Source organism: Protopterus annectens, chromosome 6.part0 (genome assembly GCF_019279795.1).
Source record: "Protopterus annectens isolate FY-2018-M chromosome 6.part0, PAN1.0, whole genome shotgun sequence".
NCBI classification, from domain to species: domain Eukaryota; kingdom Metazoa; phylum Chordata; order Ceratodontiformes; family Protopteridae; genus Protopterus; species Protopterus annectens.
In genome coordinates this window covers 276,776,474-276,801,246 of record NC_056737.1, presented here as the reverse complement: position 1 = coordinate 276,801,246, position 24,773 = coordinate 276,776,474, and the positions used below count along the sequence as shown (strand labels likewise).

The 24,773-nt window shown below is 38.7% G+C and overlaps 1 protein-coding gene across 2 annotated transcripts in view; it reads left to right on the top strand.

The window, feature by feature from the left end:
- The window catches only part of TSHR (thyroid stimulating hormone receptor), a 1,235,241-nt gene that overhangs the window by 788,651 nt on the left and 421,817 nt on the right, over window positions 1-24,773 (top strand). For both annotated transcript variants that reach the window (XM_044074034.1, XM_044074033.1), the window contains one exon: window positions 3,583-3,660. In XM_044074034.1, the coding sequence (XP_043929969.1) occupies window positions 3,583-3,660 (78 nt within the window). The remainder of the gene's footprint in view (window positions 1-3,582; window positions 3,661-24,773) is intronic.

The window sequence follows — 24,773 nt, the reverse complement described above, 5'->3', positions numbered from 1 at the left end:
AATGGTAGGGATTCTGGCAAACTAGTCTTTGGGCCAGGCCACAGTACTATAACTGTCATACTCTCCTTCATAGAAACTGTAAATAATGCTAGGGATTCTGGCAAACTAGTCTTTGGGCCAGGCCACAGTACTATAACTGTCATACTCTCCTTCATAGAAACTGTAAATAATGCTAGGGATTCTGGCAAACTAGTCTTTGGGCCAGGCCACAGTACTATAACTGTCATACTCTCCTTCATAGAAACTGTAAATAATGCTAGGGATTCTGGCAAACTAGTCTTTGGGCCAGGCCACAATACTATAACTGTCATACTCTCCTTCATAGAAACTGTAAATAATGCCAGGGATTCTGGCAAACTAGTCTTTGGGCCAGGCCACAGTACTATAACTGTCATACTCTCCTTCATAGAAACTGTAAATAATGCCAGGGATTCTGGCAAACTAGTCTTTGGGCCAGACCACAGTACTATAACTGTCATACTCTCCTTCATAGAAACTGTAAATAATGCTAGGGATTCTGGCAAACTAGTCTTTGGGCCAGGCCACAGTACTATAACTGTCATACTCTCCTTCATAGAAACTGTAAATAATTCTAGGGTTTCTGGCAAACTAGTCTTTGGGCCAGGCCACAGTACTATAACTGTCATACTCTCCTTCATAGAAACTGTAAATAATGCTAGGGATTCTGGCAAACTAGTCTTTGGGCCAGGCCACAGTATTATAACTGTCATACTCTCCTTCATAGAAACTGTAAATAATGCTAGGGATTCTGGCAAACTAGTCTTTGGGCCAGGCCACAGTACTATAACTGTCATACTCTCCTTCATAGAAACTGTAAATAATGCTAGGGTTTCTGGCAAACTAGTCTTTGGGCCAGGCCACAGTACTATAACTGTCATACTCTCCTTCATAGAAACTGTAAATAATGCTAGGGATTCTGGCAAACTAGTCTTTGGGCCAGGCCACAGTACTATAACTGTCATACTCTCCTTCATAGAAACTGTAAATAATGCTAGGGATTCTGGCAAACTAGTCTTTGGGCCAGGCCACAGTACTATAACTGTCATACTCTCCTTCATAGAAACTGTAAATAATGCTAGGGATTCTGGCAAACTAGTCTTTGGGCCAGGCCACAGTACTATAACTGTCATACTCTCCTTCATAGAAACTGTAAATAATGCTAGGGATTCTGGCAAACTAGTCTTTGGGCCAGGCCACAGTACTATAACTGTCATACTGTCCTTCATAGAAACTGTAAATAATGCTAGGGATTCTGGCAAACTAGTCTTTGGGCTAGGCCACAGCACTATAACTGTCATACTGTCCTTCATAGAAACTGTAAATAATGCTAGGGATTCTGGCAAACTAGTCTCCTCACTATTCCTGGATCTATCAAAAGCTTGATACTGTTTTCCACACAAAACTTCTTTTCCAGCGATCAACCCTTGGCCTTTCATCCTCATCACTTCATTGGTTTTCGAGCTACTTATTAAACAGACAGCAAGTGGTGAAATGAACATTTCTTCTCTCCTTACCTGTCTAATGCCACTGCACTCCCAACATACTTGGTCTCTCACTTTTTAATACTTTTATCAATGATCTCCATACTTCCTCCTGCCAAAGTTCTTTCATTCAGTACACCAATGACTCTACTATTTATTATTATTATTATTATTATTATTATTATTATTATTATTATTAATAAACATTTCTTTACTGGGAAAGTCTGACTTGAAATGAGCCAATTTTCAGTGGAAGCCTGGGGAGAAATGCTCCAGATGCATGTCTTTCTAATTTGGGAGGAAACTGGAGCACCTAGAGGAAACTCACACGAATGCAGGGAAGACACGAGGACTCCACACAGAAGGCATTCCAGCTGAGAATTAAACCACATAACCTCTTGCTGTGAGGAAACAATGCAAACCACTGCACCACTGTGCTGTCCAATGCAAAGATTATCATCTGTACTTAAAATAATCTTCAACATCTTCAGGTAATAACACAAGAAGTTTTTACATTGAGACATGGCTTAGTAAAGCCCAACTTTTACTTAACCCTCAAAAAATTAAGTTTCTCCTATTTACTCCAGAAGCAATTGCCCCTGAGATCCTTTCCCTGAGCAACAGAATAATTGAAATAATCATCCATACAAAACTAATAGACACACTATAGATAATAATCTGAAATTTGACCTCCATATCCAAAATGCTATTAACAAGATGCATCACAAACTTGAGTATTCTACAGGCAAAAACAATTTATGAGTAACTCCACTAAAACTACCCTTGCAATTGGGTCTGTATTATATTATCGCACGCTTACAAAAGCGAACAATAATTAATTGACCCCATGTAAGCAAAAGCTTGCAACGTCGAAACTTCAGAACAGAGATTTTTTCCAAGAGAAAAAAATCACTGTTCCAAAATAAAAAAAAAACAAAAAACTTTAAAACATTCCATAATGTGGGGGGCTTTGCCCCCACACTCCCCTACTTAAATATACCAACTCCGAGATCGCACTACAGTGCTGAAAATGGCAAAGTAACGAAAGTGGCCAAGCAAATTTTATGTGGTCTGGAGCCATACTTTGTACAACTGTTGCCGTTCTATTTTTTTGCTTATATATATATATATATATATATATATATATATATATATATATATATATATATATATATATATATATATATATATATATATCTAACTAACATTTACACTTGCTCTTCTGACCTAGGAAATGGTGAAAAGTGTCAGAGAAGGGCCAGTTCACTTGGCCAGCTAACAAGAGACCAAATTAAAATTTAAGTTTCAGTGAAGGAGGTGAGCAGCAGTATATGGAATTTGAATCCAAATGCCTAATGGATAGGGTTGGGGGTTGAAAACACAACACAATTTTGTGATCATCTTTATATCAGAATATTTAGCTACTGATATTGCTCTAAAATTATGTCTTTATACATTTTAACTGTATTGATAAATAAAGATTTTATTTTTGTCACCCTACATTATTTATTGTTTATTTGTATTTGTTAGCTGAGGAAGACCACTGACCTCAGTGGACTATTTTCAGTTTCATCCTGGAAGTACAAACTTGCCAGTGATATAAAGAAAAGAAAAAAAAAACAATTACAGTACATAAAAACAAGGAGTACGTATAAGACATGTACAATCCATAGTGATATATTCTAACCATTATGATTTTGTATAGGCAAAATTTGCAGTAATAACTCATTAGAAAAATATACTTGTATGTATTGATATGTGGGTAGAAAGTGAGCTATGCAGCCTCATTCCCTGCTGGGCAAGTAGTGCTGCAAATAAAAGCCTGGGTTGCACTGGTATGAACTGTTGAGGCCAAGAAGAAATAAAGAAGAGAGGAAGTATGTGCATAGTGTGTGTGTGTGTGTGGGGGGGGGGGGGGTAAGATGAACTGAGATCAAAAAATAGGAACTGCAAATCTGATTAATTGTACACAAGTTCTTTTATCACAATATATTTTTGTATCAAATAATGCATAACTGCTTTATTTATACATTTTTCATTTGTTTATTTACATAATGACTGCACTTGTTTCTTTGTACAGGGAAATTGCAGACAATCCATTCATCAGATCAGTTCCTGCAAATGCCTTTCATGGGTTATCCAATGAATCTCTTACTCTGTAAGTACACAACATGTCACTGTTCAACTTTTACTAAAGCAAATTAATTTTGTTGGTCTGTAACAGAGGTTTTTGTGCAGTAAGTGACTTGCCATTTGTGTGTTGTACCTTCTCTGATAAGAGGAACTTCTTTTAAATAGGATTCCAGGGCAAAGGACCCACCAGTGTATTAACCCAGGAGAATCAGGTGGAGATGTAACTTTCCTTTCTACTGGAGTCCTTACTCATTTAATGTCGTTTGGTGGGTCAGGCCAAGCATCATGTCACATGACCTGCCTTACCTGCAGTTTTGCTGTAGTGCTGTCTAGTTCTAGTGGTTTTGAACAATTTATCTACCAGTTCCATTGGTGATAGTTTGAACCTCAGCTCACGACAAATTTGACTAAAATATTTGCATGACTCTGAGCCTGATTGAGATTGTTAGTAAAATTCAACATATAAAAAATAGTCTATCATTTCTTGTGACTTGTTCAGTGCTGTTTGCCCAATGAAGCAATCAGGTCTAACCTTCTGTCACAGTTTGGATTTCTGATGTCAGAGTTTTCTATTGCTTGGCACTTTTACTTAATCAGGCTTACTTATTGCTTGCAAAAGCTGTTAACCATCTTGGCAGCATATCTGTTTTATGGCCATGTTATTAGGAGATGTTTGAAAATATTTACTGAAGTTAGGTATTTATTATCTAAACAATGAAATGACTGAATCTTAATTTAACTAATCACTAAACTACAGAATTACATCATATAAAAATAAACTTTAATAGGAAGGGTAGGGTGGATGGGGGCCCAGCTTAGAAGTCTGCCAATGCAGTGCAATATTGACAGAGATCCTACTTAGAAAAGATGAAGCTGAAGATTTTTTTTGAAAAATGCATAGCCTGTTTTGACAATTTTTTTTCTGCTTTTGCCTCTCTCTAAAATAAAATTCCTTAGTTTTCTAGAGTCAAATCAGAGCTCATAACTGGGAACGTTTAGAACTGGAATGTTTCTCGGGAGTTTCAGAACATTAATCATTCAGTAGTCTGTTGACGTTTGGTTTATCATATGCATTTGTAACCCGTTTTCACTCAGTTTCCTAAACCAAATTGCTGATTTTTCACAAAAACTTGGTAGGGCTAGCTACCTGGTGGTGTGAACACTGGCTCCAGATGGCTGTCGCTGCTGAAGTAACACCCCATCCCCCTTGGTGAGTCACAAGGCTTGCTGAACATGAGTGGTACAAGGTTCTGTGGGGTTCCTGAGAGACTGGGCAAAATGTAACATGGAAAAAGCTGGAAATTGTTCTATATCTTATAACAAAAAAAAAATTACATGCCCCACACTGCTCTGCAAAATTGCAAGTTTGCAGTTACTGCATTTGTTGATGTTACAGAAGGTAGTAAAAGAAGTGTTCCAGCTTCTTGAAGCTTAGCAGTAGTGGAGCAGGTGATGCAAATAGCCATAGGTTCTATTTAGATAAAATATGCATATGCCTCATCAGCTGTCCTTGTACTAAAGTTTCAGTGGGACTTTATGCATAAACTGTACAATAATGCTGAATATTCTTTAGATATGTGTGACTTTAGCATGCAGTAAATACTGTATAGCATGCTTAATATGGTGAGAACCTGTTAAATTATATATATATAGCTAAGTGTTATATGTAGCATATTTTATTGCTATTTGCCTAATAAAAAGTATGTAATAAAGAGCCTTTCTATCTGGGTCATCACAAAAAAGAGGCTTTGCCCAGTCTGACTTTCCGGTAAGAAAACAATAATAAATAAACGAACAGGGCAAGAGCCAGGAGGTTGGCATGTAGATGAGCAGAGGCAGAGATTTTGTAGTGTGTGTGTGAAATGGGAAGCCCTAGTGAGCAAAGCAAGTACAAAGTCATAGGCATCGCCACATATGCTCCTCAGATACAAAAAGAGCAGTAGCCACTTAACTGTCCAGATTTATGCCTCCTATTTTTGGTGGTGCATCGTTAGCATTGTCGCCTCACAGCAAGAGGTTCTCCGGTTCGATTCTCGGCTGAGGTGCCTGCTGTGCGGAGTCTGCATGTCCTCCCTGCATTTGTGTGGGTTTCCCCAAGGTCCTCTGGTTTCATCTTACGTTACAAAGACATGCATCTGGAGGGTTTCTTCCCTGGCCTCCGCTGAAAATTGGCTTTGTTTGAAGTTGGACTTTCCTGGTTAACAAATGTTAAATAAATAAAGAAAAATTTGTAGTTTTGTGGTAAATTATGGAGGTCTGAAGTCACTAAATAATGACATACACTTGAGTTTCACACTTCATACCCTTCAGAAAATGCATGCTAACACAAATTCTGTTCTTCTAGCAGCTCTCTAAGTTGATATGAGCAATATTTAAAATCTGTCCCTACTTTTGGGCCTTTGCCCCCCATTATTTTAAGCTTTATACAGATTTCATGTGCTAAGAGGCAGAGGTGTAGCCAGAGAATATAATGTTATACTAATGTTCTTTTACTGCTGCCCCCCAACCCACCTGTCAGTTAAAAAGTTTAAACATGCCCCCCTCCCCCGCACTTAACAAGTGTTTGGATCACTTTCCCTCTAAAACCATTAGATAGATATTTTTCAAGCTACAAAACTGTTATTGGAGGCATTAATTTATACAGTTATGGACATAGAGGAACCATGGCTTTTTTAGGCCATACTAAGTAATGTACATAAATTTGTACTCGGTAGAGTACAAAGAGTTTACCCAGCTACACCCTTGTTAAGAGGTTGAGAAATATGTCAGCTGGCAACCAGAGGAAGATGCTTCAGCCTCCACTAGACCGGGACATCTCTCAGCTGCCAGTAGAACCCTACTTCCTCTTCAGTGACATAAGTGAGCTGATGTGAGACCCTCATTTCTGTCCCCTATCCCACCCTCCACTTCCCAAGTTGCCAATCAAAATCTTGTCCTCAAGATCATAGTCGTGATCAAATTTGAGCAGCATTCCTTGTATCTTTTGCATACTTTCCTCACAGCATCACCTTCTGCTTGCATATATTCTGTGTTGAGTCTGCTACCTTCCATATTCTTCTCCTTTGTTTCTTTCTACGTCTTTGCTTTAATTTTTGTGGTTTATTTTACAGGTCACGTAGGAACTTCCAGTCTTAAGTGGACACATTGTAGGAGGTCTGCAACTGCCCTCCCCAGAGAACTTGCTTATTTTTCTTTTATTATAACTCTAATGTGTTTTTTAAATTACTTGTATTACTATTTTATTTTTGCTTCATAACAAGCCATTCTCTGTCACTGTTCAAATAGTTTGTATTCCACTCTACTCATTATACATAGATGCAGTTCTGTGTTATTATGAGCAGGTGCAGTGTATGCAATACTGTGCATTCTAGGTTATTAAATGTAGATCAGAATGAGAATGACCTGGGTATCAGTATAACAGATATGCTCCAATGTCGGCTTAGATGTAGAACATATACAATACACAGCTTGCAACACATTTTCCTTTTGCAGATGATTTAACTTATTGTTCTGAGAACATCAAGACCAGTGTTATCTGTGATAATACAAGCATGCATGAACTGATAGTACTAGTCGTATACTGGCACTCTCTTCCTGGTGAACAGATATCGTTATTTTTACAGAACAATGCAATGAGCTGATCTGCTGGGTATCTGAGTGGCTGAATATTTTCACCCCCATGCTCATAAAGCAAACCGGCCTTAAGAAAACATCATGACCCTCCCCAGTAAAACAGACAACTGTGTGGGTACCCTGCATCCTCCCATCAGCAAACCTGTGACATCAGATACTGAAATCCTTATGTTTTTGCTTGATGGACATCTTTCTTAGATAATTCTAATACTGGAAGGGGGAACAAATGAAGGTTATTATGTCTGCAGATGATGTTTTGCTTACGTTGTTAAAGCCAGGAGAGCAGCTGACAATATTATAGGACATAACAGAAAAATTTACTAAGAAAGCAGGATATAAACAGAGCAAAGATGAAAATCCTGTTGATAAATATGGAGTCAGGTAATAGGTTATGGGATGTCACTAGAGATTTAGGACAGGATATACAGATCAGCTATTTGGGGATATGGATAGGTAAGACAGTGGAGGCTTCCTTTAGGATTACTTATGATGAGAAGGCATGAGTGAAAAGTAAGTAGCTATTGGCTAAATGGCAGACAATACCATCAGATTTAGAGCAGATAGCCCAGATGTTGCAATTGTATGTGCTCCCACAGTTTATTTACATGGGACAGATGTTCTGCAGGGAGTGCCTTCTGTGTGGAGTCTGCATGTCCTCCCTGAAGTTGGATGGGCATTCGAAAAACATGCGTAAATGGGCGCGCCTTTGTTGAAGGTTGAACATCGAGCTGGCACCTCGGCGTGCGTGAAAATCTACTGCCAATCATTAGCGGACCAGAGTTCCACTGTGGCGATCCCTAACCGGGAAAAGCCGAAATACGAACAACAGGTGTTTTGTGGGGCAACTACAAGTGCAGTTTCTGAAGAAAGTTAAGCAGATGATAGTTATGGTGGGATAATGGTGTTAACGATACCCAAAGATATGGAAGGATTGGGAGTTCTGATATTAAGTCATATCTGTAGGCAGTTCAGGTATCACTGTTTAGGTATTGGTATTCAGAGTATACAACAGAATGGAAAAGAATGATCTAGAAGATGCAAGCTGATTTGAGGTGATAACATATATGAAAAGTATTGTTGGAGATGTAGATGGTGACGCTGGGTGTGTAACGAGCTAGAAGATGGGAGAAAACATCTGGGATATTGGAGGATGAGGAAATAAAGAACTGAAGGAGGGAATTGTCTGGAATAGGGATATTGCAGGAGCACAGTGGGATGCAAAGTTTATACTATAGGTGGATGAGGGAGCAGGTTAGGGTTAAATACTGGTCACAACTGTTGGTAGGGACAAAAGTAATGACTTGGGATGAAGTGAAGGGAGAAGATAATTTAGATAAGAGGATATGGACTCATGACAGGGATAAGGGTGTCAGAAAAAATTAGCAGATGTAAGAGGGAGGACAATCAAGTACATGAATTTGTACAAGCAATCAGATGAGAGAAGGTGGAGGTACACTGAGGGCACTGGTTTCAAGGGCACGTGAACTACTAGTAGGCCAAATGCAGGAGATTATAAGCAAAATGAAACCCCCATGGGAAGGAGTTCAGATTTTGAAACAAGAGTGGCTGTACATACATATCTACGTAAGATACCTAAATAGGTGAGAGAATCAAAGCAATTTTGAATATTTGCCTGGAAGGGCCATTATAAGTATTTTTCCACACTTAGATGAATGTTGGAGACATGAGGCAGGGCAAAGAAATGCATGGATGCATATATTTTGGGAATGTGAGCAATTGGTGAGCTGTAAGGAGGAGAATGCAGGAACTGATATGTAGAGTTAACAAAATGTTTATTTTTGGGGGTGGAAAGAGAAGCTATATAAGGATAAACAGAGAGTAGTGTGGGTAATATTATTATTGTCCAAGAAGGCCATAATGAGGAAGTGGAAGAAAAAATAACCCTCTAAATTGCAGGAAGTGATAGATTTAGTGTTGATATTCACAGAAAATGAGAAGGAAATATGGCCAAGTAACAAAAGTAGGGTTTGAAATTTTAGATGAAATGACTCAGTGAAGGGTAATATAAAGGGGATCAATAGATTAGAGGAAAGTATCCTGACTTTCTACATGTAGAAACAGTACAAATGGGATGTCTAGTTATTATGCAACATGCTGGAATTCAGAATCTGAAATCCTGGCTCTGAGCTGACTCATTTGTATTAGAGTGGGGTGGAGGGAATTAAAGGAGAGTACTTGCCAAGATAGAGGATGTCATATAAAGAAAATGATGACTGTAATAAAGACTTCATATTTGAAAAATAAAAATGAGCATATCCTCAAAAAACAGATTTCCATATAGAATTGTAGTAATCACACTTTGGCCTACTAGTGGCATTGTGCCATGTTGTAAAGCATATCCACTTATCCCTTCTTAGCAGTGAAACATTAACAAGTGTGATAATTTTTACATTACTGCGGTAATCCTATACATTCTGCTGCCTAAGTTTAGAATAGCTAACATATTTTTCTGCTGTTTTCTTGAATTTCACATTGTTCCCAAACACTGTGATGTAAAATAGGGAAGTAAATAGCAGTAGGATGACAACAGCTGTATGCATTCAGGATGAAGGAGTGGATTTTGATGAGTTTCATGGATCATGGCTGATGGGCCAACTATACTGGTGATGGCAGACTAGTCTGTGACACTTCTTAAGCAGAAGTCATTATATCAATCTGGCAAGGAATGTACTGAAGTTATTGAGATGCACAAAGACAATACTTTTCTGCAACACCTGGTACTCTATTGGTGGGGAAGGAGAGACACAGTTGCACTCCTCGTGGAAATGATGAGCTTTATCTAAAGAGGAAAACACAACGCAAGTCAAGAGACAAGAACTGGGAGCAAGTAGAACCACAAACAAAACAAAATGAAGTGACTTAATTAGAGGAGAAGGAAATGCAGGGGCAGTAGTTTAAAAGAACAGTCCCCCAGAGAGCAAGGAGAGTGGCAAAACAAGAGAAAATGGATCACCAGACTATTTAAGTAAAAGGTAACGCAAAGTATGAGTGTAGCAAAAAGAAAAGTAGCTGAAGAGGAATGGACAACATTAGAGGCAGATGGAGGGGGATGTATGGAATGAGAAGCCACAGAAAGAAAATGGGAAATCAAGAAAACAAAAAAAAAAATACGAACAGATCAAGAAACAAAAGAAGACAGAGGATGGAACTCCTAGTCAAATGTATACATGACTAATCATACTCCCCAGAAGAACAGAAGTAAGCAAGGGCAAAACAAGGGCTCAAAAAGAAACAAATGGTAAAGCTGGCAAACAAAAGAGGAGGAATAGAAGAGGAATAGCTGTTGCAAGATAAAGTACTAGAAGGAGAAGGCATAAAGTAAATGGAGGATGAAGGCAGAATATAAATGATTACTTAGGACAGATTTTTATACTGCACAATGAGGTTGTGCAATAAAAAACAGAACTTAATCTCTGTAGGCATACATCTTTTTCTATCAACTAAAATGTTGTACAGATCTGAGAAGGAAGGTTTAGAACAAGAAGTGAAAGAGGTCATAACTTAGTGATAGTGTGAGGTCACAAGCAGAGTTACAGGTCAAGTGACAGGGATAACAGTTTTTAACTGATTGCCTCATATAAAATCAAATATACTATTTTTTCCTGATTATAAATGTAAAGGTGCTAAATACCATGTCCCTTTTCTTTCCTTATTTCTAAAACATGTAAAAACAAAAGTGCTACAGATTTTTTTGTTTGTATTTAAAGACAAGAGTACATTTATTTATTTATAGTTGATTTACCAGGATTGTCCATTGGGCCCGAAGTACCCGTTTTCAATGGAGTCCTGGGGAGAAAAGCTCCTGAATAAAGATACAAAATATTACAGAAGTTTACACATTAACACATTCAGTCAAATTAATACAAATTGATAAAAACAGTGGTAAAAAACTTTAACAGTGGTTGACAAAAAAGGGAAATGTGTGTTCAAGACAAAAAACAGAGGAACAGGTGATTACAAGCAAAGAATATTTGGTTATGCTATATAAGACTAGCATTTCTTTGTTGTAGAAAATATATAGTATTTAGAATGGAATACTAGAGTTTAAGAATTATTAGGGTGTTATTGCTTTAGCTAATTTATAGTTTCTGGTATATATGATGTGGTGCCTGTAGGAAGCAGGCTAGACTAGGAGGGATGCGAGAAGGAGCATTCCCAGGAAGATGTTAAGTGTGAGTGTAGAGATTTTTTAAAAGCTGGAAGGTTAGCAGTGGTACGAATGGAGGGGGGAAGGGAGTTCCAATTGCGTGCCAGGGAAAATGACAGCAGATTTTTCCCTGGCGAGTGAAGAGGTTTGTACAGTTCTGTCAGATTTTGGTTATTAGATCTTAGGACTCTTTGTGGCATGTGCATTTTAAAGGTGGAGCTGAGTGAGGGACAGAGAGATGGATGGAATATGAGTTTATGGGCAAAGCAGAGCTGAGTAAAGGTGAGATAGTTAGGAAGCTCAAGCCAGTTTAGTTTGTGGAGAGATAGACAGTGGTGGGTAGATGCTTTGTGGCCAGTGGCGAATTTGGCAATTTTATTATAACATGAGGACAGTTTTGTTTTAAGGGATGATTGAAGATTTGTTAGAAGGGGAGCCCCATATAGAAGTGAAGGAATGAGGAATGTTGTAGCAAGAATATGTTTAGTAGATGTGGAGAGGAATTTATTATGACGGTAAAGCATGCCAAGTTTATAATGGGTTTTCTTTATGTTTAGTAGTAGGTGGCTATTGAATTTGAGCTGGTCATCTATCAGGACCCCTAACAGTTTGCTTTCAGATACTAGTTCAAGAGGGGTGTTGTTTTGGCTGATGATAGAGAGTAGATTTTTGTTAATGGTTGTGTTTTTAGAGGGGGTGAATACCATAAGCTTGGTTTTAGATGCATTGAGTACTAGATGATTGTTTTTCATCCATTGTTCTGTGGTAGAGAGTGGGAATGGATGTGGCTGTGCAGATGATTGTAGAGTCATCTGCATATTGAACAAGTCTGGCATGGGGAATTGAGTGGGAGAAGTCATTTATGAATATATTGAAGAGGAGAGAACCCAAGATGGAACCTTGGGGGACACCAGTGGGTGTATTTAGAAAGGAGGAGATGGCTGTTTTCCATTTGACAGCTTGTTGCCTATGGGAGAGATAGTTGGTGAACCAATTGATAGTGGCAGGGGATAGGTTAAGGTTAGATAGCTTAGTAAGGAGAAGGCTGTGAGATATGATGTTGAAGGCTTTAGAAAGGTCGAGAAGGAGAGTGGATACAACAGAGCCGGAGTCTCAGGAAGTATTTACTGTTTCCAGGAAGGAAAGGAGGGCAGTCATGATGCTGTGGCTGGGTCTGAAACCATGTTGTGTGGGGGTTAGTAAGTTATTGTCTAGGAGATAGGGAAGGAGTTGGAGATGGATGCATTTTTCTAAGAGTTTTGATATAGGAGAAAGGATGGCGATGGGACGGTAGTTAGTGATATCATAGTTCTTGCCTCCTTTATGTAAGGGTATGATGAAAGCTCTTTTCCAGAGTGTGGGAATAAGACCTTCTTGGATAGAGCAATTTATTAGGGTGCTGATGGGGAAGGCAATGGCATCAGCAGCAATGTTAAGGAAGTATGAGGGTATGTTATCAGGTGCATTAGTACATGGTTTTAGCTTTTGCAGGAGCTTTTTTATGGTAGAAGTAGGGATGGGTTTTAGGGAAAAAGGTGTGAGTTGAGAGGTAGGAGATGAGGGTGGAGGAAGGAGGTGGGATGTAGGTGTAGATGGTGTGGTGTTAGTGTAGAAGGATGTGGTAAGTTTAGAGATAGAGTCTAAGAAGAAAGAGTTGAATTGGGTGGCGAGGTTGATATCTGGAGCACTTGGGTCTGGGCTTGGGTTTTCTGCAGTGCCAGGTTTTAGGAGTTTATTGATACCTTTCCAGAATTTTTGAGAGTTGGTTTTATGGTTGTTTTGAAGTATGGAATAGTAGTTTTGACGATCTATTGTGATAAGCTTTTTGACTTTGTTGTGAAGTGTTTTGAATTCATTTAGGGTAGAGGAGGTTTTGTTTCTTTGGTAGTGTGCCCAGGCTTTGTCTCTCAGTCCCATGATAGTTAGTGTATTTTTTGTAAGCCAGGGGGCGGTATTGTTTCAAATTCATTTGGTTTTTATGGGGGCTAGACTATCCAGGAGTTTCAGGAAATTTTTATTGAAGTATGCAACAGCATTATCCAGGGGTAGAGTTTTTAGTGGGTTCCAATTTGTTGATTTTTAGGGAGTCTGAGAAGGTTTCTGGGTCGAAGTTTTTTAGGTTTTGAGTGCTGATGTAATTATGTGTTGCTTGTAGTGGACATGGAAGATGTTTGGTGAATATGGGAAGATGGTCACTGAGGGAGTCAGGGAGAGTTCCTCTGTCGGTGTAGTAGTGGGGGTGAGATACTAAAATCCAATCTAGGGTACTGCCAGTGGAGAAATCTTTAGAAGGTCTGGTAGTCTGGTTGATGAGCTGGGAGTATTTATAGAGGATAATGTTTATAGGGTGTGTGGGGGAATTAATGCAGGACCAATTAATGTTTGTGTCACCCATGATAATAGTTTCATTACTGATATTGATAGAAAGCCAGGATAGGATGTCTTCTAAAACAGAGACATTGTCACCAGGGGGGATGTAAAGTGAAACTATGCAGATTTGTTTGTGTTTGTTTAATTGAAATAAAGCTAATGTTAATTCTGCGTTGGAGAAATTTGGAATGGGTTTGTTATAGGGAGTAATGGATAGGGTGGAAGAATAGAGTAAAGCTACCCCGCCACCCTTTTTATGGATTCTGTCTTTTCTGATTATTGAGTAGTTTGGAGGTAGAACTTCAGTATCTTTTATATGAGGTTTTAGCCAGGTTTCAGAAATAGCTAAGATGTCGGGTTTGTTATGTAGAAGCCATGCTTGTAGGTTAGGGATTTTGTTTGCTATGCTTTGAGTGTTTAGAGAAGCAAGTAGGATGGATTTGGATATGGAGGAAGTGGTGGTTGGGCCTGGGTTAGGGTGTATCTCTCCAGATAGGAGTATGGTTGTAAGATGTTCAATTAAATTTTTAAGATGATTGGATTGCCTTGATTAAATGTTATAGGTTTTCAGATATTTGTGAATATTGGAGCTTGGGAAGGGACTAAAGAGTTTGTAAGAAGTGTTTAGTTTATAGTGAAAAAGTAGATGGGGGTTAATGGGATAGAGTTCAGGGGCTATTGAGATAAAAGACTTTAAGTCAGAAAAGGGGAGTGTGCTGGTAGAGTGAGTGGGTGGAAGATAATATGTGGTGTTGGGTTGGGTGAGATAGTGGATGTAAGTAAGGATGAGAAGTAATAGTAGATGAATTAAGAGTGATTTGTATGTTATAGTCATGCTGTGGTTTTGATAAGGTGTTAAGTGGATGTGAAGTTATGGGATATGAGGAGAGGTGTGAAGAGGAGTTTTATGAGGATGGCGTTGGTGAAAAAGGGAGGGGTGTAGTTGGTGGAAAGTAAGTAGGATAGGATTAAGGGGGATGGAGGGGGTGGGTGGAATGTTGTAATTAAGAGGAAGTGGTGTAATTGCTAGGGAGCAAGTGGGTGTTGTCAGTGATGTGTGGGAGGAAGTGGGAGTGGTTAGAATGGTATAAGTGTAGATGCACTGGGGGTGGGTGGAATTTGGGGGTAGGGTAGGGGAGTGGAGTGAGCCCGAAGGGCGAACGGAGCGGGATACACCTAAGGAAGGTAGGCAGCAGGACAGTGTGAGAAACAATCAGTGAGGTGGAGGTAAGAACAGAAGAAGGTAAGCAAGGTGGTACGTGTGACTCTTGGAGTGCACTATAACTGAGAAAGGCAAGGACAAAAAGTAGAGATAGAATGGATAGAGCTGTAATTTAGCAGTTAGTATAGGGAAAGATGTTAAAAAGTGGTATTGAAATGTATGGGAAGGAGGAGGAAAAATGATTAGGTAGGTGGGTAGGCACTACCCCCTAGTGGACAGAGCCTAAGCGTATAAGAGAGGTAGACTGAATGGAGAAAGAAGGAAGGTAGGTCAGGTATAGGGACAAGCACCAGGGGTGAGGCTGATATTAGGGGAGCACCCAGTAATAAGGGCAAGGCTGCTGGCATCTCTGGTTGGAACCCTTCACTAGCACCAAGTAAGTGATAGAACAATAGAGCAATATTCTCAGACCAAGTACATGCTAAGGAAGATGTACGATATTTGAAATTCTTGGCAATATATGGCAAAAGGGAAGAAATTTACAAATACCGAGGATAAGAAAATGAATATGGGGATACAGTCCCTAAAAAGGAAGCTTCAAAGGGAACAGAGTGAGGTAGAGGATAGACACAGAGGTAACAGAATAACATGAAGAATAGAAAAATCAAGAAAAGGAAAGGAGAGTGGAGCATTATCCAACATCTCCAAGTGCAGAGAGGGTTAGACAGTGTTTCTACCATTTATCATTTCATTTTAATGCATGGCAATAGAGCATGCAATAAGGAAAGAGCAATGACTTTATTGCAATGTCTGCAGAAAGGCAGAAGGCAATAGAAACATATTCAACAGCTAGTACTAGTCAGAAGGGGATTTGGGGAGGGGTGAAACTAAGCCACATAAAGAAGTGCAACCTCTGAGACAGTTGAGAAGGAAGGAAGACAGAAAATTGGAGCAGGAATTGAATAGGTCTAAAGGGAAAAATGTGATGAAAAGAGAAAGGAAGCACATCAAGGAGGAGAAAGCAGGAATGCATTGTGGCATCTTGGAAAAGCAGGCAAGTTGCAAAGGAGGTGAGGAAGCACCCATCCCTACAAGAGGAAAGAATAAAGTACTGAATTGAAAAGGGATTGATTGTATTGTTAAGGAAGGTTCTAAGGACAGAATAAGTGAGAGACTGGGCATGTAGGTGGCAGTAGGCTAATTTCATAAAGCACAAAAGAAGGCACAATGTGGAAGATAGGAAACACATATGCCCCAGTTAAAGGTGGGAGAGGATTTTTGCATCTTTTAAGGTGGGAAATTATTTTTTAAGGATTTGTTTTGTAAATGAGATAACACAGGAGGGAAATCAGAAACATAACTTATCAGGAGATACTACAGTGATTTTGCAGAAGAGGCAGGCCAGAGAAAAGCAAGGAAGAAGACTAATAAACAAAGAGAGCAAGAACTAGGGAAAGAACTATAAAAATATAGCCGATGATGAGTTATATGGGAAGAAAGGAAAGGAAAAGAAAGACAACAATGGCAGGGGAGCAAGAGACTAGATTAGGTAGCTTCTGCCATAGGGGAAGTCAGTGTAAGGGTAGAAGAAGAGAAGACTGGGGCAAACAATATTACACTACTGTCTAATAACATTTGCGTACTCTATATGTTTAAGCAATGTCAGGAAAATGCAGTGGAAACAGGACAAGTGAAACTGATGTCTTTCTCAATTGTTACTTATTTAAGCAGAATTGTCCTTGTTCTTTTCTCTGTTTGCAGTTACTGATGGAATTCTTTGTCCTATTGTCCAGTTTACTACAGCAGTTCCTTGTCCTATTGTCCAGTTTACTACAGCAGTTCCTTTTCCTCTTTCTGTACCTGTCCTTTTACTTCTGATGTTGCTTTTCTTTTTGCTTCCAGATATTGTTTGTTGACATCTCTTTCCTCTTCCTCATTTCTTGTAAAGAAATCCCTTTGCCTTAAGGGCTATCTTTATACCTTTCCGTAGCCATGGAAGATTCCTTCTACTTTTCCCATTTTCTTTATTCTCAGTCATCTCACCATTGTCCTCAGCACTGTTCTTATACTTGGTACAATCCTTGTTGCCCCTCTACCTGACATTAGCTCCAAGATCATCTTTTGCCCTTCCGACCAGTTACTCACATCAGATCCTTTGTAGCCCCACATATAGATATTATCTTCAGTTCCCTACCCTTTGTTTCTGCAGCATTCCACATGGCTGCTGCTGATTAGCAAGGTCTTGACTTGATCATCATTCACCCTTTTTCTTCTAATAGGAGCAGATTTATACATTTCCTTTCTTGTGCCTTCTTGCTGGAGATGAATGAATCCCTCATTTTTATTTATCTCCTTTGTTTACTAGTTTTGCAGCTGGAATCTCCCATTTCAATTGCTGGTATTTTAGATCCCCCTTGATAATAAGCCTCGTCGTGTGACTTCATCTGCTTAACTTATTTCTGGTATTTTTTTCCCTTGTTGTATTCAGTTGTTCATATATTGTATCATTTGTTCAGTTCTTTCCTCCTTCGTCCATTACTACCAGTGCACTAAGTCTAAGTGCACTCCTCCCACCATCTACCAACAGCTTGTATTCTTTTCTCACCTCTCTAGCTGCTCCTGTCTTAGGTAAACATTGATGCCCTGCCTTGCCAAACCCCTTCACATGTGCTTTATACACCAGCTGCATCCTGCCCCATCATCTACTCTCATGTGTGAATGTTTCCACTCAGGAACAGCTTGAAGCTCTCTTATCATACATCCGAGGCTTTGCAGTGGTAAGCATTACTACCTTCCCCTTCCTAGACCCTCATTGCTATCTTTCATAAGCCCTTTACTTCTTCCTGGTCATGTTGTCTTACTTCCTTGTTTATTCTGCTACTTTCTTTTGAATCTTATTTGCCCTCCTCCATTTTAGTTTAAAGAGGATATTAAATCTACATTACCAAATCAGTTTTAACCGATGCTGCCTGAAATAAACTATCACTGAAATGTATATCTGTGACTCAGCCATATGCTACTTCATTTGGGCTAGGATACAGCCTGCTCTTTATATACAGCCTCCTGCCAACCTCTTACTAATCCACTTCCTCTTTACCTGGAACATTCTACAGCCAATATCAGTAATTCCTAATTTCCTCCTTCCTGTGTGTACTGGTTGTAGGCATCGGTAGCACTTTAAAAAAAGCTACTACATGTCCCCATTCCTGACATCTATGCACTAACTATACTCCTTTTTACCACTCCTACAGGCACTTCCAGCAAATCATTAATTCCAACAAGGAAGATAACATTTACCCTCCGCACCCCTTTGGTGAATACTTTAGTCACCTCCTCAAAGATTCTGCTTATTGACAGTCTTAAACCTACTTGCAACCAACCTTCCTTTCCAAAGCCGTTAATCGCCTTGGTGATTGAATTACTGATAGTTAACACCATCCTCCCAGTTTGCTTTTCCTGGCTTGTGCCCCATCCTCAATCATCAGCTCTCCTTCCTGATTTATTTTCCCAGTTTCATTTTTCCTCATCACTCTGTCTGTCTGCCACGCCCACTTTCCCATCAAGGCCCCAATCCCATGACTTCTATTTCTGCATTTCTTCTCAACTGAGGGCCCCAGACTACCTGCTCACTGCAGGTCACTCCTTCTGTACCCTAGTACTCTTGGTCATGCAATCTAGTTTTTCACTGCCATACCATGACTATTGCTCCTGTCCCTGTTTCTGTCTTCCTGGGTTCCTTCCTGTACTATCTTAATGTTGGCCTTCCTTTCTTTTCCCCCTCCACTAATCTTTGCCTTTGGTCTACCATCCTTCCAACACTACGTGGTGTCACCACCAATGTCCTCTTCTTGTTTTTTCTCTCTCATCTTTTTCATGCGGCCTGCCTTTCCTCATCACCTCTGTCCATGATCTTTTCATTCCATCTCTGTTCTTTTGTGCTGCTTTTTCCTGCCCCTGCTGTTCATCAATAACTCTTAGACTATCCTCATCTCTCTATGATCCCCTGTCCAGCCTCTCTACCATTCCCCACTCATCATATCATTCCCATTCATACAGATCATAAAACCATGCCACCGTCTTTTATGCATGCACCTCATCTGTCTTATCCTTCCTAGGAGTTCCCTGAATCTGTTCTAAGAGAGTAGCTTTCTAGTGCCCATTGATGAATTCTTGGGCCATAACCAAACATTGGTGCTGTCCCACTCTAGACTGTGAAAAAACAGAAAAGGAAAAACTGTTGCAAAACACGAAGATGCCAAACAGGAACAAAAGGATGAGCCACTCCACAGTAAAAAATGCACCTATTCAGGCCAAATTCAATAAAACCAATTCTGGACTTTATTGAAGAAAATAAAACAAATGATAAGCGCTTTCATCCTGACCACTTTAGAACTTCATCAGATAATGAATTAATTTAGACAAATAATTTATATAGTACAGAGGAAACTTAAACGTTAATAAGTTATTTAAAATGACACACCCCCCCTTAAAGAAAAATCATGTAAAAACATGCTTTATATATGAAAACTGGTTAAAATGCATAAATAAATGTGGAAAATTCAAGCTGTATTCTAAAAACATAGTAAAATATATAATTTAATAGTACAGAAGAAATATATATTTTTTAAAAGAAACACTATTATCTTTCTAAAGTTTTTAGTTTCATCAGAGAGCTAATGGAAATGTGTTCATTTAAGCCTGGCCAACTTGATGCATTGAGATGCATTTTCCACATTTATTTATGCATTTTAACCAGTTTTCATATATAAAGCATGTTTTTTACATGATTTTTCTTTCAGGGGGTGTGTCTTTTCAAATAACTTATTAACTTTTAATGATTGTTTTACCCAGTTTCCTCTGTACTATATAAATGGTTTGTGTAAATTAATTCATTATCTGATGAAGTTCTGAAGTGGTCAGGTCGAAAGCGCTTATCATTTGTTTTATTTTCTTCAATAAAGTCCAAAATTGATTTTATTGAATTTGGCCTGAATAGTTGCATTTTTTTACTGTGGAGTGGCTCATCATTTTGTTCCTGTTTGCCACTCTAGACTGTACTAAACCACAAAAATCCTTCATTAGGTACAGATAGTCATTTCAATTTGTGTCTACTTAAATCCATCCTTCTATAGCTCTGACTCGTATACACATCAGCAAATATAAAAAGTTCAGTGCAACAGCCCTTTATCAAATTAATTTGGAATGTGTTACTCTTCCCAAACACCCAACTCACTTCAGAAGCACTTCTTAACGTCTCTTGATTTCTCTTCCCCTCTGTTCTGAATGCCAGATTAAAGTCTATAACATATGGAAGCTGAAATACACACATTCAACAATTAAATAATGGATTCACAGATAACACTAAGGAATCTAGAGCATCCGTCTGCAGGGAAATGGTGACAAGCCTTCCCAGTTAAGTTCCTATTCTTAGTGTCTCCAATAAAATCCACAATACATTTATTTCAGTAACTGCTAAGAATACTGGGATTGACAGATTCTTTTTTTTCTATCAGGCTATCCAGAGCAATCCAAATATTTTACAAAATCATATACATAGAGATCCCCTTGTTAAAGGGTCTGACAGCTCTCAGATTATTCTTTCCAGGCTCTTAATCTGCACTAAATTACAATTTCAATCTAGCTGTATTATTAATGCAGTCAAAACTTCCTGGCATAAATTTGCATTTTTGAATGGTTATAAGTTACACACAAATGTTGAGATTTCCTTTTAGTGTTCTTTCTAAGAAGTGTATGGTCTCAGCAGCTTACAGAGTGAGCATCATAAAATATTCTCATTAAATATTTTCACTTTTCTATATGGGACAAATATGCTTTGTTGCAGGTTTTATCTTTAAATTGGTGTCAGACCTGAAATCAGGCATACTGTCACATCCCTTTCTCAAAATTATTCTATGTTCATTTTACTTTCTGTTAACATCTACTGTACTTATTTTACCCATGTAAATAGAATATATTCAGTTACTAGCACATCAGTAGCAGATGTCTTTCATATTTGTGAGGCATGTAAATGCACTGTTCCATTATGGAAATGTTTAGTTTGATAGTTGCAATGCCATAATATTATTCACGTTTTTAAATACGTCTGAGAAGGAGAGCAAAGCTCTTTTTAATGATATCAGCATTATTGAATTGGAGTATTGCATTTTACTGGCTGGACTTAAAACCCATTCCAGCTGATCACACATGTATTACTAGGAAATAGGTAAATACTTTGTCATTCAACACAAAACAAAGTACAGGAATTTTCTTTGCCTGGCTCTTTGACAGAGAAGGATAAATCCCTCACTATGAGTTAGATAATTCATGTTTGAATAATGTCTTGGGTGATGGAAGACAGGAGAGGTAGCAAAGGACTTATTCCAGCTTAATCAATCTGGAGGAAAAGAGATCGGTTTCCAGTTGGATGAATGCTCTTGTGCCCAGGCAGGGACTTGCACAATACCAGTGGCTATATGGAGAGCATGCTCTTTGTCATATCAAATCAGAGACAGTAGGCCTCACAGGCATGTTTGTGAGGGCACACATACAAACGTTGGGGGGAGCCTAGGGTCCCCCTGCAGTGACACAGATCCTCAAATGATCTACTAGTTGCTGAGGTTAAGGGCACAACAGACACCATCATTGCCACTTGCTGATGAGCATGCAAAGCACTGCCATGGACAGAGATGTAGCTAGCTAGCTATTTTAGTACCTGGCTCTGTCCCTGATCTGGCACCCCCCAGCTTTAATTTGAGGAGCAAACAGTAAAAAGAACAAAACACACATCTCTTTTTAACCTGTAGCAAAAGCTGCTATAGTTTATGCCATGCATGGAGTGCTGTAGTTCTTCAGTTATGATGGCAAATGCAATAATGAATGGCAGGAATGAACTGAAAATACAAACCATTACGGTGCTTCAGTTATGACTGCAAATGCAATACCAGCATTCATTTCTGGTAATACACTGAAAACTGATCAGGATCTGTCAATTGAGCCCCTTAACACTTTGTACTCAGGGCAGTTGACCTCATTGCCCCATCCTAACTACAATTCTGCTCATGGCTGCCTGAATGATAGTCCCACTGTACCTCTTTTGACTCTGTGTTAGGGATACCTGATACAGGATCAAATCAGGAGAAGCTTAATAGTCAGCAGATACAATGTCAAAATTAAAGACTACAGAATAACATTCTGGAACATTCTTTGTTTGTGTAAAAGCTCTCCTCAAAATTATTGATGAAAGTGAACATCGTTTATTCCAGTACAGTTATGTTTTACTTCTCTTCTGAAACAGTTTTTAAAAGTATTTGATTTTGTTATGTCATTTGTTGTTATGTGAAATTCAGAAAAATAATTGCAAAGAGTTATTTCCAGATTTAATATGCGTCAAGTAGGGTTTCTTTTCTTTATGGGTAAGTAGGACATAAATGCAGCAGGACTGGTTTTAAAATTCCAACCAACTTCATACTGCAGTCTTGGTCTCAGATAAGTCTTTTTGGTAGACGAGGTTATGAAAATTACATATATTATATATAGTAATGCAACATCCAAGGCCATAGGCACTGGCCACGTAGATCAGGGGTTGTATTCCACAGCCTCTGCAGAGCATAGTCAAATACCTTTCAGAATTTTCAGCGTTAAATGTTAGCTGAAATATGAACTAGTTTCTCTCTGCTGCTTAAAACTCAGTATGTGTTCCCAGTACACAAAGCTTAATAGAAAAATATAATACTTATGGGTAGGGAAATAAGCCAGCTGGAAAGAAGTGCAGGTACTAAATCAACAAGCTGAGTAACCCTCAAAAATACAAAATAAACTGAAAGTGCAATTAAATTCCAAAGGGCTATTTGTAAAATCAACATATAAGCAGACTAGACAAGTTAAATGTTCCGCTATTATTTCTAATCTCTGTGTAATTTTCTGCCACAGTCTGACTTTACAAACAAATCAGTAAGGAGTCTCTTAGGATCTCTAATGAGCTTAAAAGGTATTCCAGAAATTGCACAGTGCCACTACATTGCATGATCTAAAAACTCAAAAGGATTGGGATGAGTTCACCTTCCTGATGTAATCGATAACGTCCACCTTCCAGTAGTTATGGATAAGGTTTCTTACCCACAGGAAATCTAAAGTAAGTATGCAAACAACCTGATACAACACTACAGGTGAAAATCACTTTCACCCTTTTGATTAGTTTAGCATAACAGCCAGGTAGGAAAAGTGTTGCCACAGCCACTAGAAAGCATGCACATAACAGTGCATGTAATCTTTTACTAAGGATAAAACACATTAGAATAGGAAGAGTAATTACTGTAACAATAAATGAATTACCAGGGAGTGACTACTGCCCTGAGACATGGCCAACTCCATTATTTGCTACTGTTCTGTGTGTGTCCTTGTGGCTGAGTGCCACATCAGTGTATGTCCCCATGCTATTAGTGCATGTTTTGTTGGGATTTACAGTAAAAAGAAAAAAAAAGTATATGCATGTAAGATAGGGTGAGAAGTACATAGCATGCTTGTGTATTCTTCAATAGCTGTGGTTTAAATCACTCCTCCCCAGAAGAATGCTTCCACTACATGTCTCCCTGGTTATGCGACTGGGAAGGATATAGGCCTGTTGATTCTGCTGCACCTGATTGTCAGGAGGTTTTAGTCTCTAAAGTAATGTGAAAATATTTTTGTTCAGAAAATAAGGAGTTATGTACTTAGCATAACTTGGTGTCTGTGTTGTCCATTTTCATTCTTCCTGATGAGTGGGTGTAGGATCCAATCCTTGGATACGACTTGGTCTCATACTGAAGACTTCAGATCCAAAGCTCGAGCTCCTTCCTCTAACCATAATATTCTATTCCATCCCCAGCTCCTCAGATCAAGTTTGCTGCCCTGCTGCTCACTGTGGTATAGAGTTGGGACAGACAAAAGAAATGATGAGGCTCAAGCCAGGAACATGAGAGTTCCAATAACATCCTTCAAGGAGTGACAGGGCTGGGGGGTGGTTGGGAGGGAAGGTGAGGAAGAATGAAAATGTTCATCCCAGATGCCAAGTTATCATAAGGACATAACTTCTAAATCTGATGTTGTCCTTTTCATTCTTCTTTATGAATGGGTCAGAGTCCCCAGCTACATAATTCTTGGGAGAACTGTCAAACAAAAGGAAGCTTTGCTTCTGAAGACATTGTCTAATTTGTAATGTGTAACAAACGTATGACTCCTTGATCAAGTGTCTGTAAAGCAGATGTCACCTGTGACAAAATTATATACTGCCAGCCCAGCTAGCTGGAATTTTTTAACTAATTATATGTCATTGGTGAATATTGAAATGATTTATATAAGATGCTTGTGTTACAAATGTATTAGAACTGTATGTCATGTGTATATCAAACTGCTTGTACAGATGTGTGTATGTTGAAAAGGTATTTGTAAAATGCTAGTGTTTAAAATGAATCCACAATGTACCCTACTGGAAGAGAACAGAAATGAACATGCACTATTGTAACTGTTTAAATGTATATATATTTTAACAGTGGAAACTGGAATACAGTAGGTCCAGCAAACTTCAGAAAAATAACTGAAATTAAATTACTTTTTGGCTAAGCTATAAAAGATGTTATCTTTCGGTTTTCAATCCAGTAAGAGACACAATGTCTGTACTAGGAAACTTTCTGTATTGGCTTTAGGGTGAACAATTAATAGTCTTGAAAGCATGAAGGGATTTGCTATATGACTTCCATAATTTGCCAGAGATCTGAGGAAAATCCCTTGTCTATGTATTTTTACAGGCAGATGCTGAATACTGCCAGCT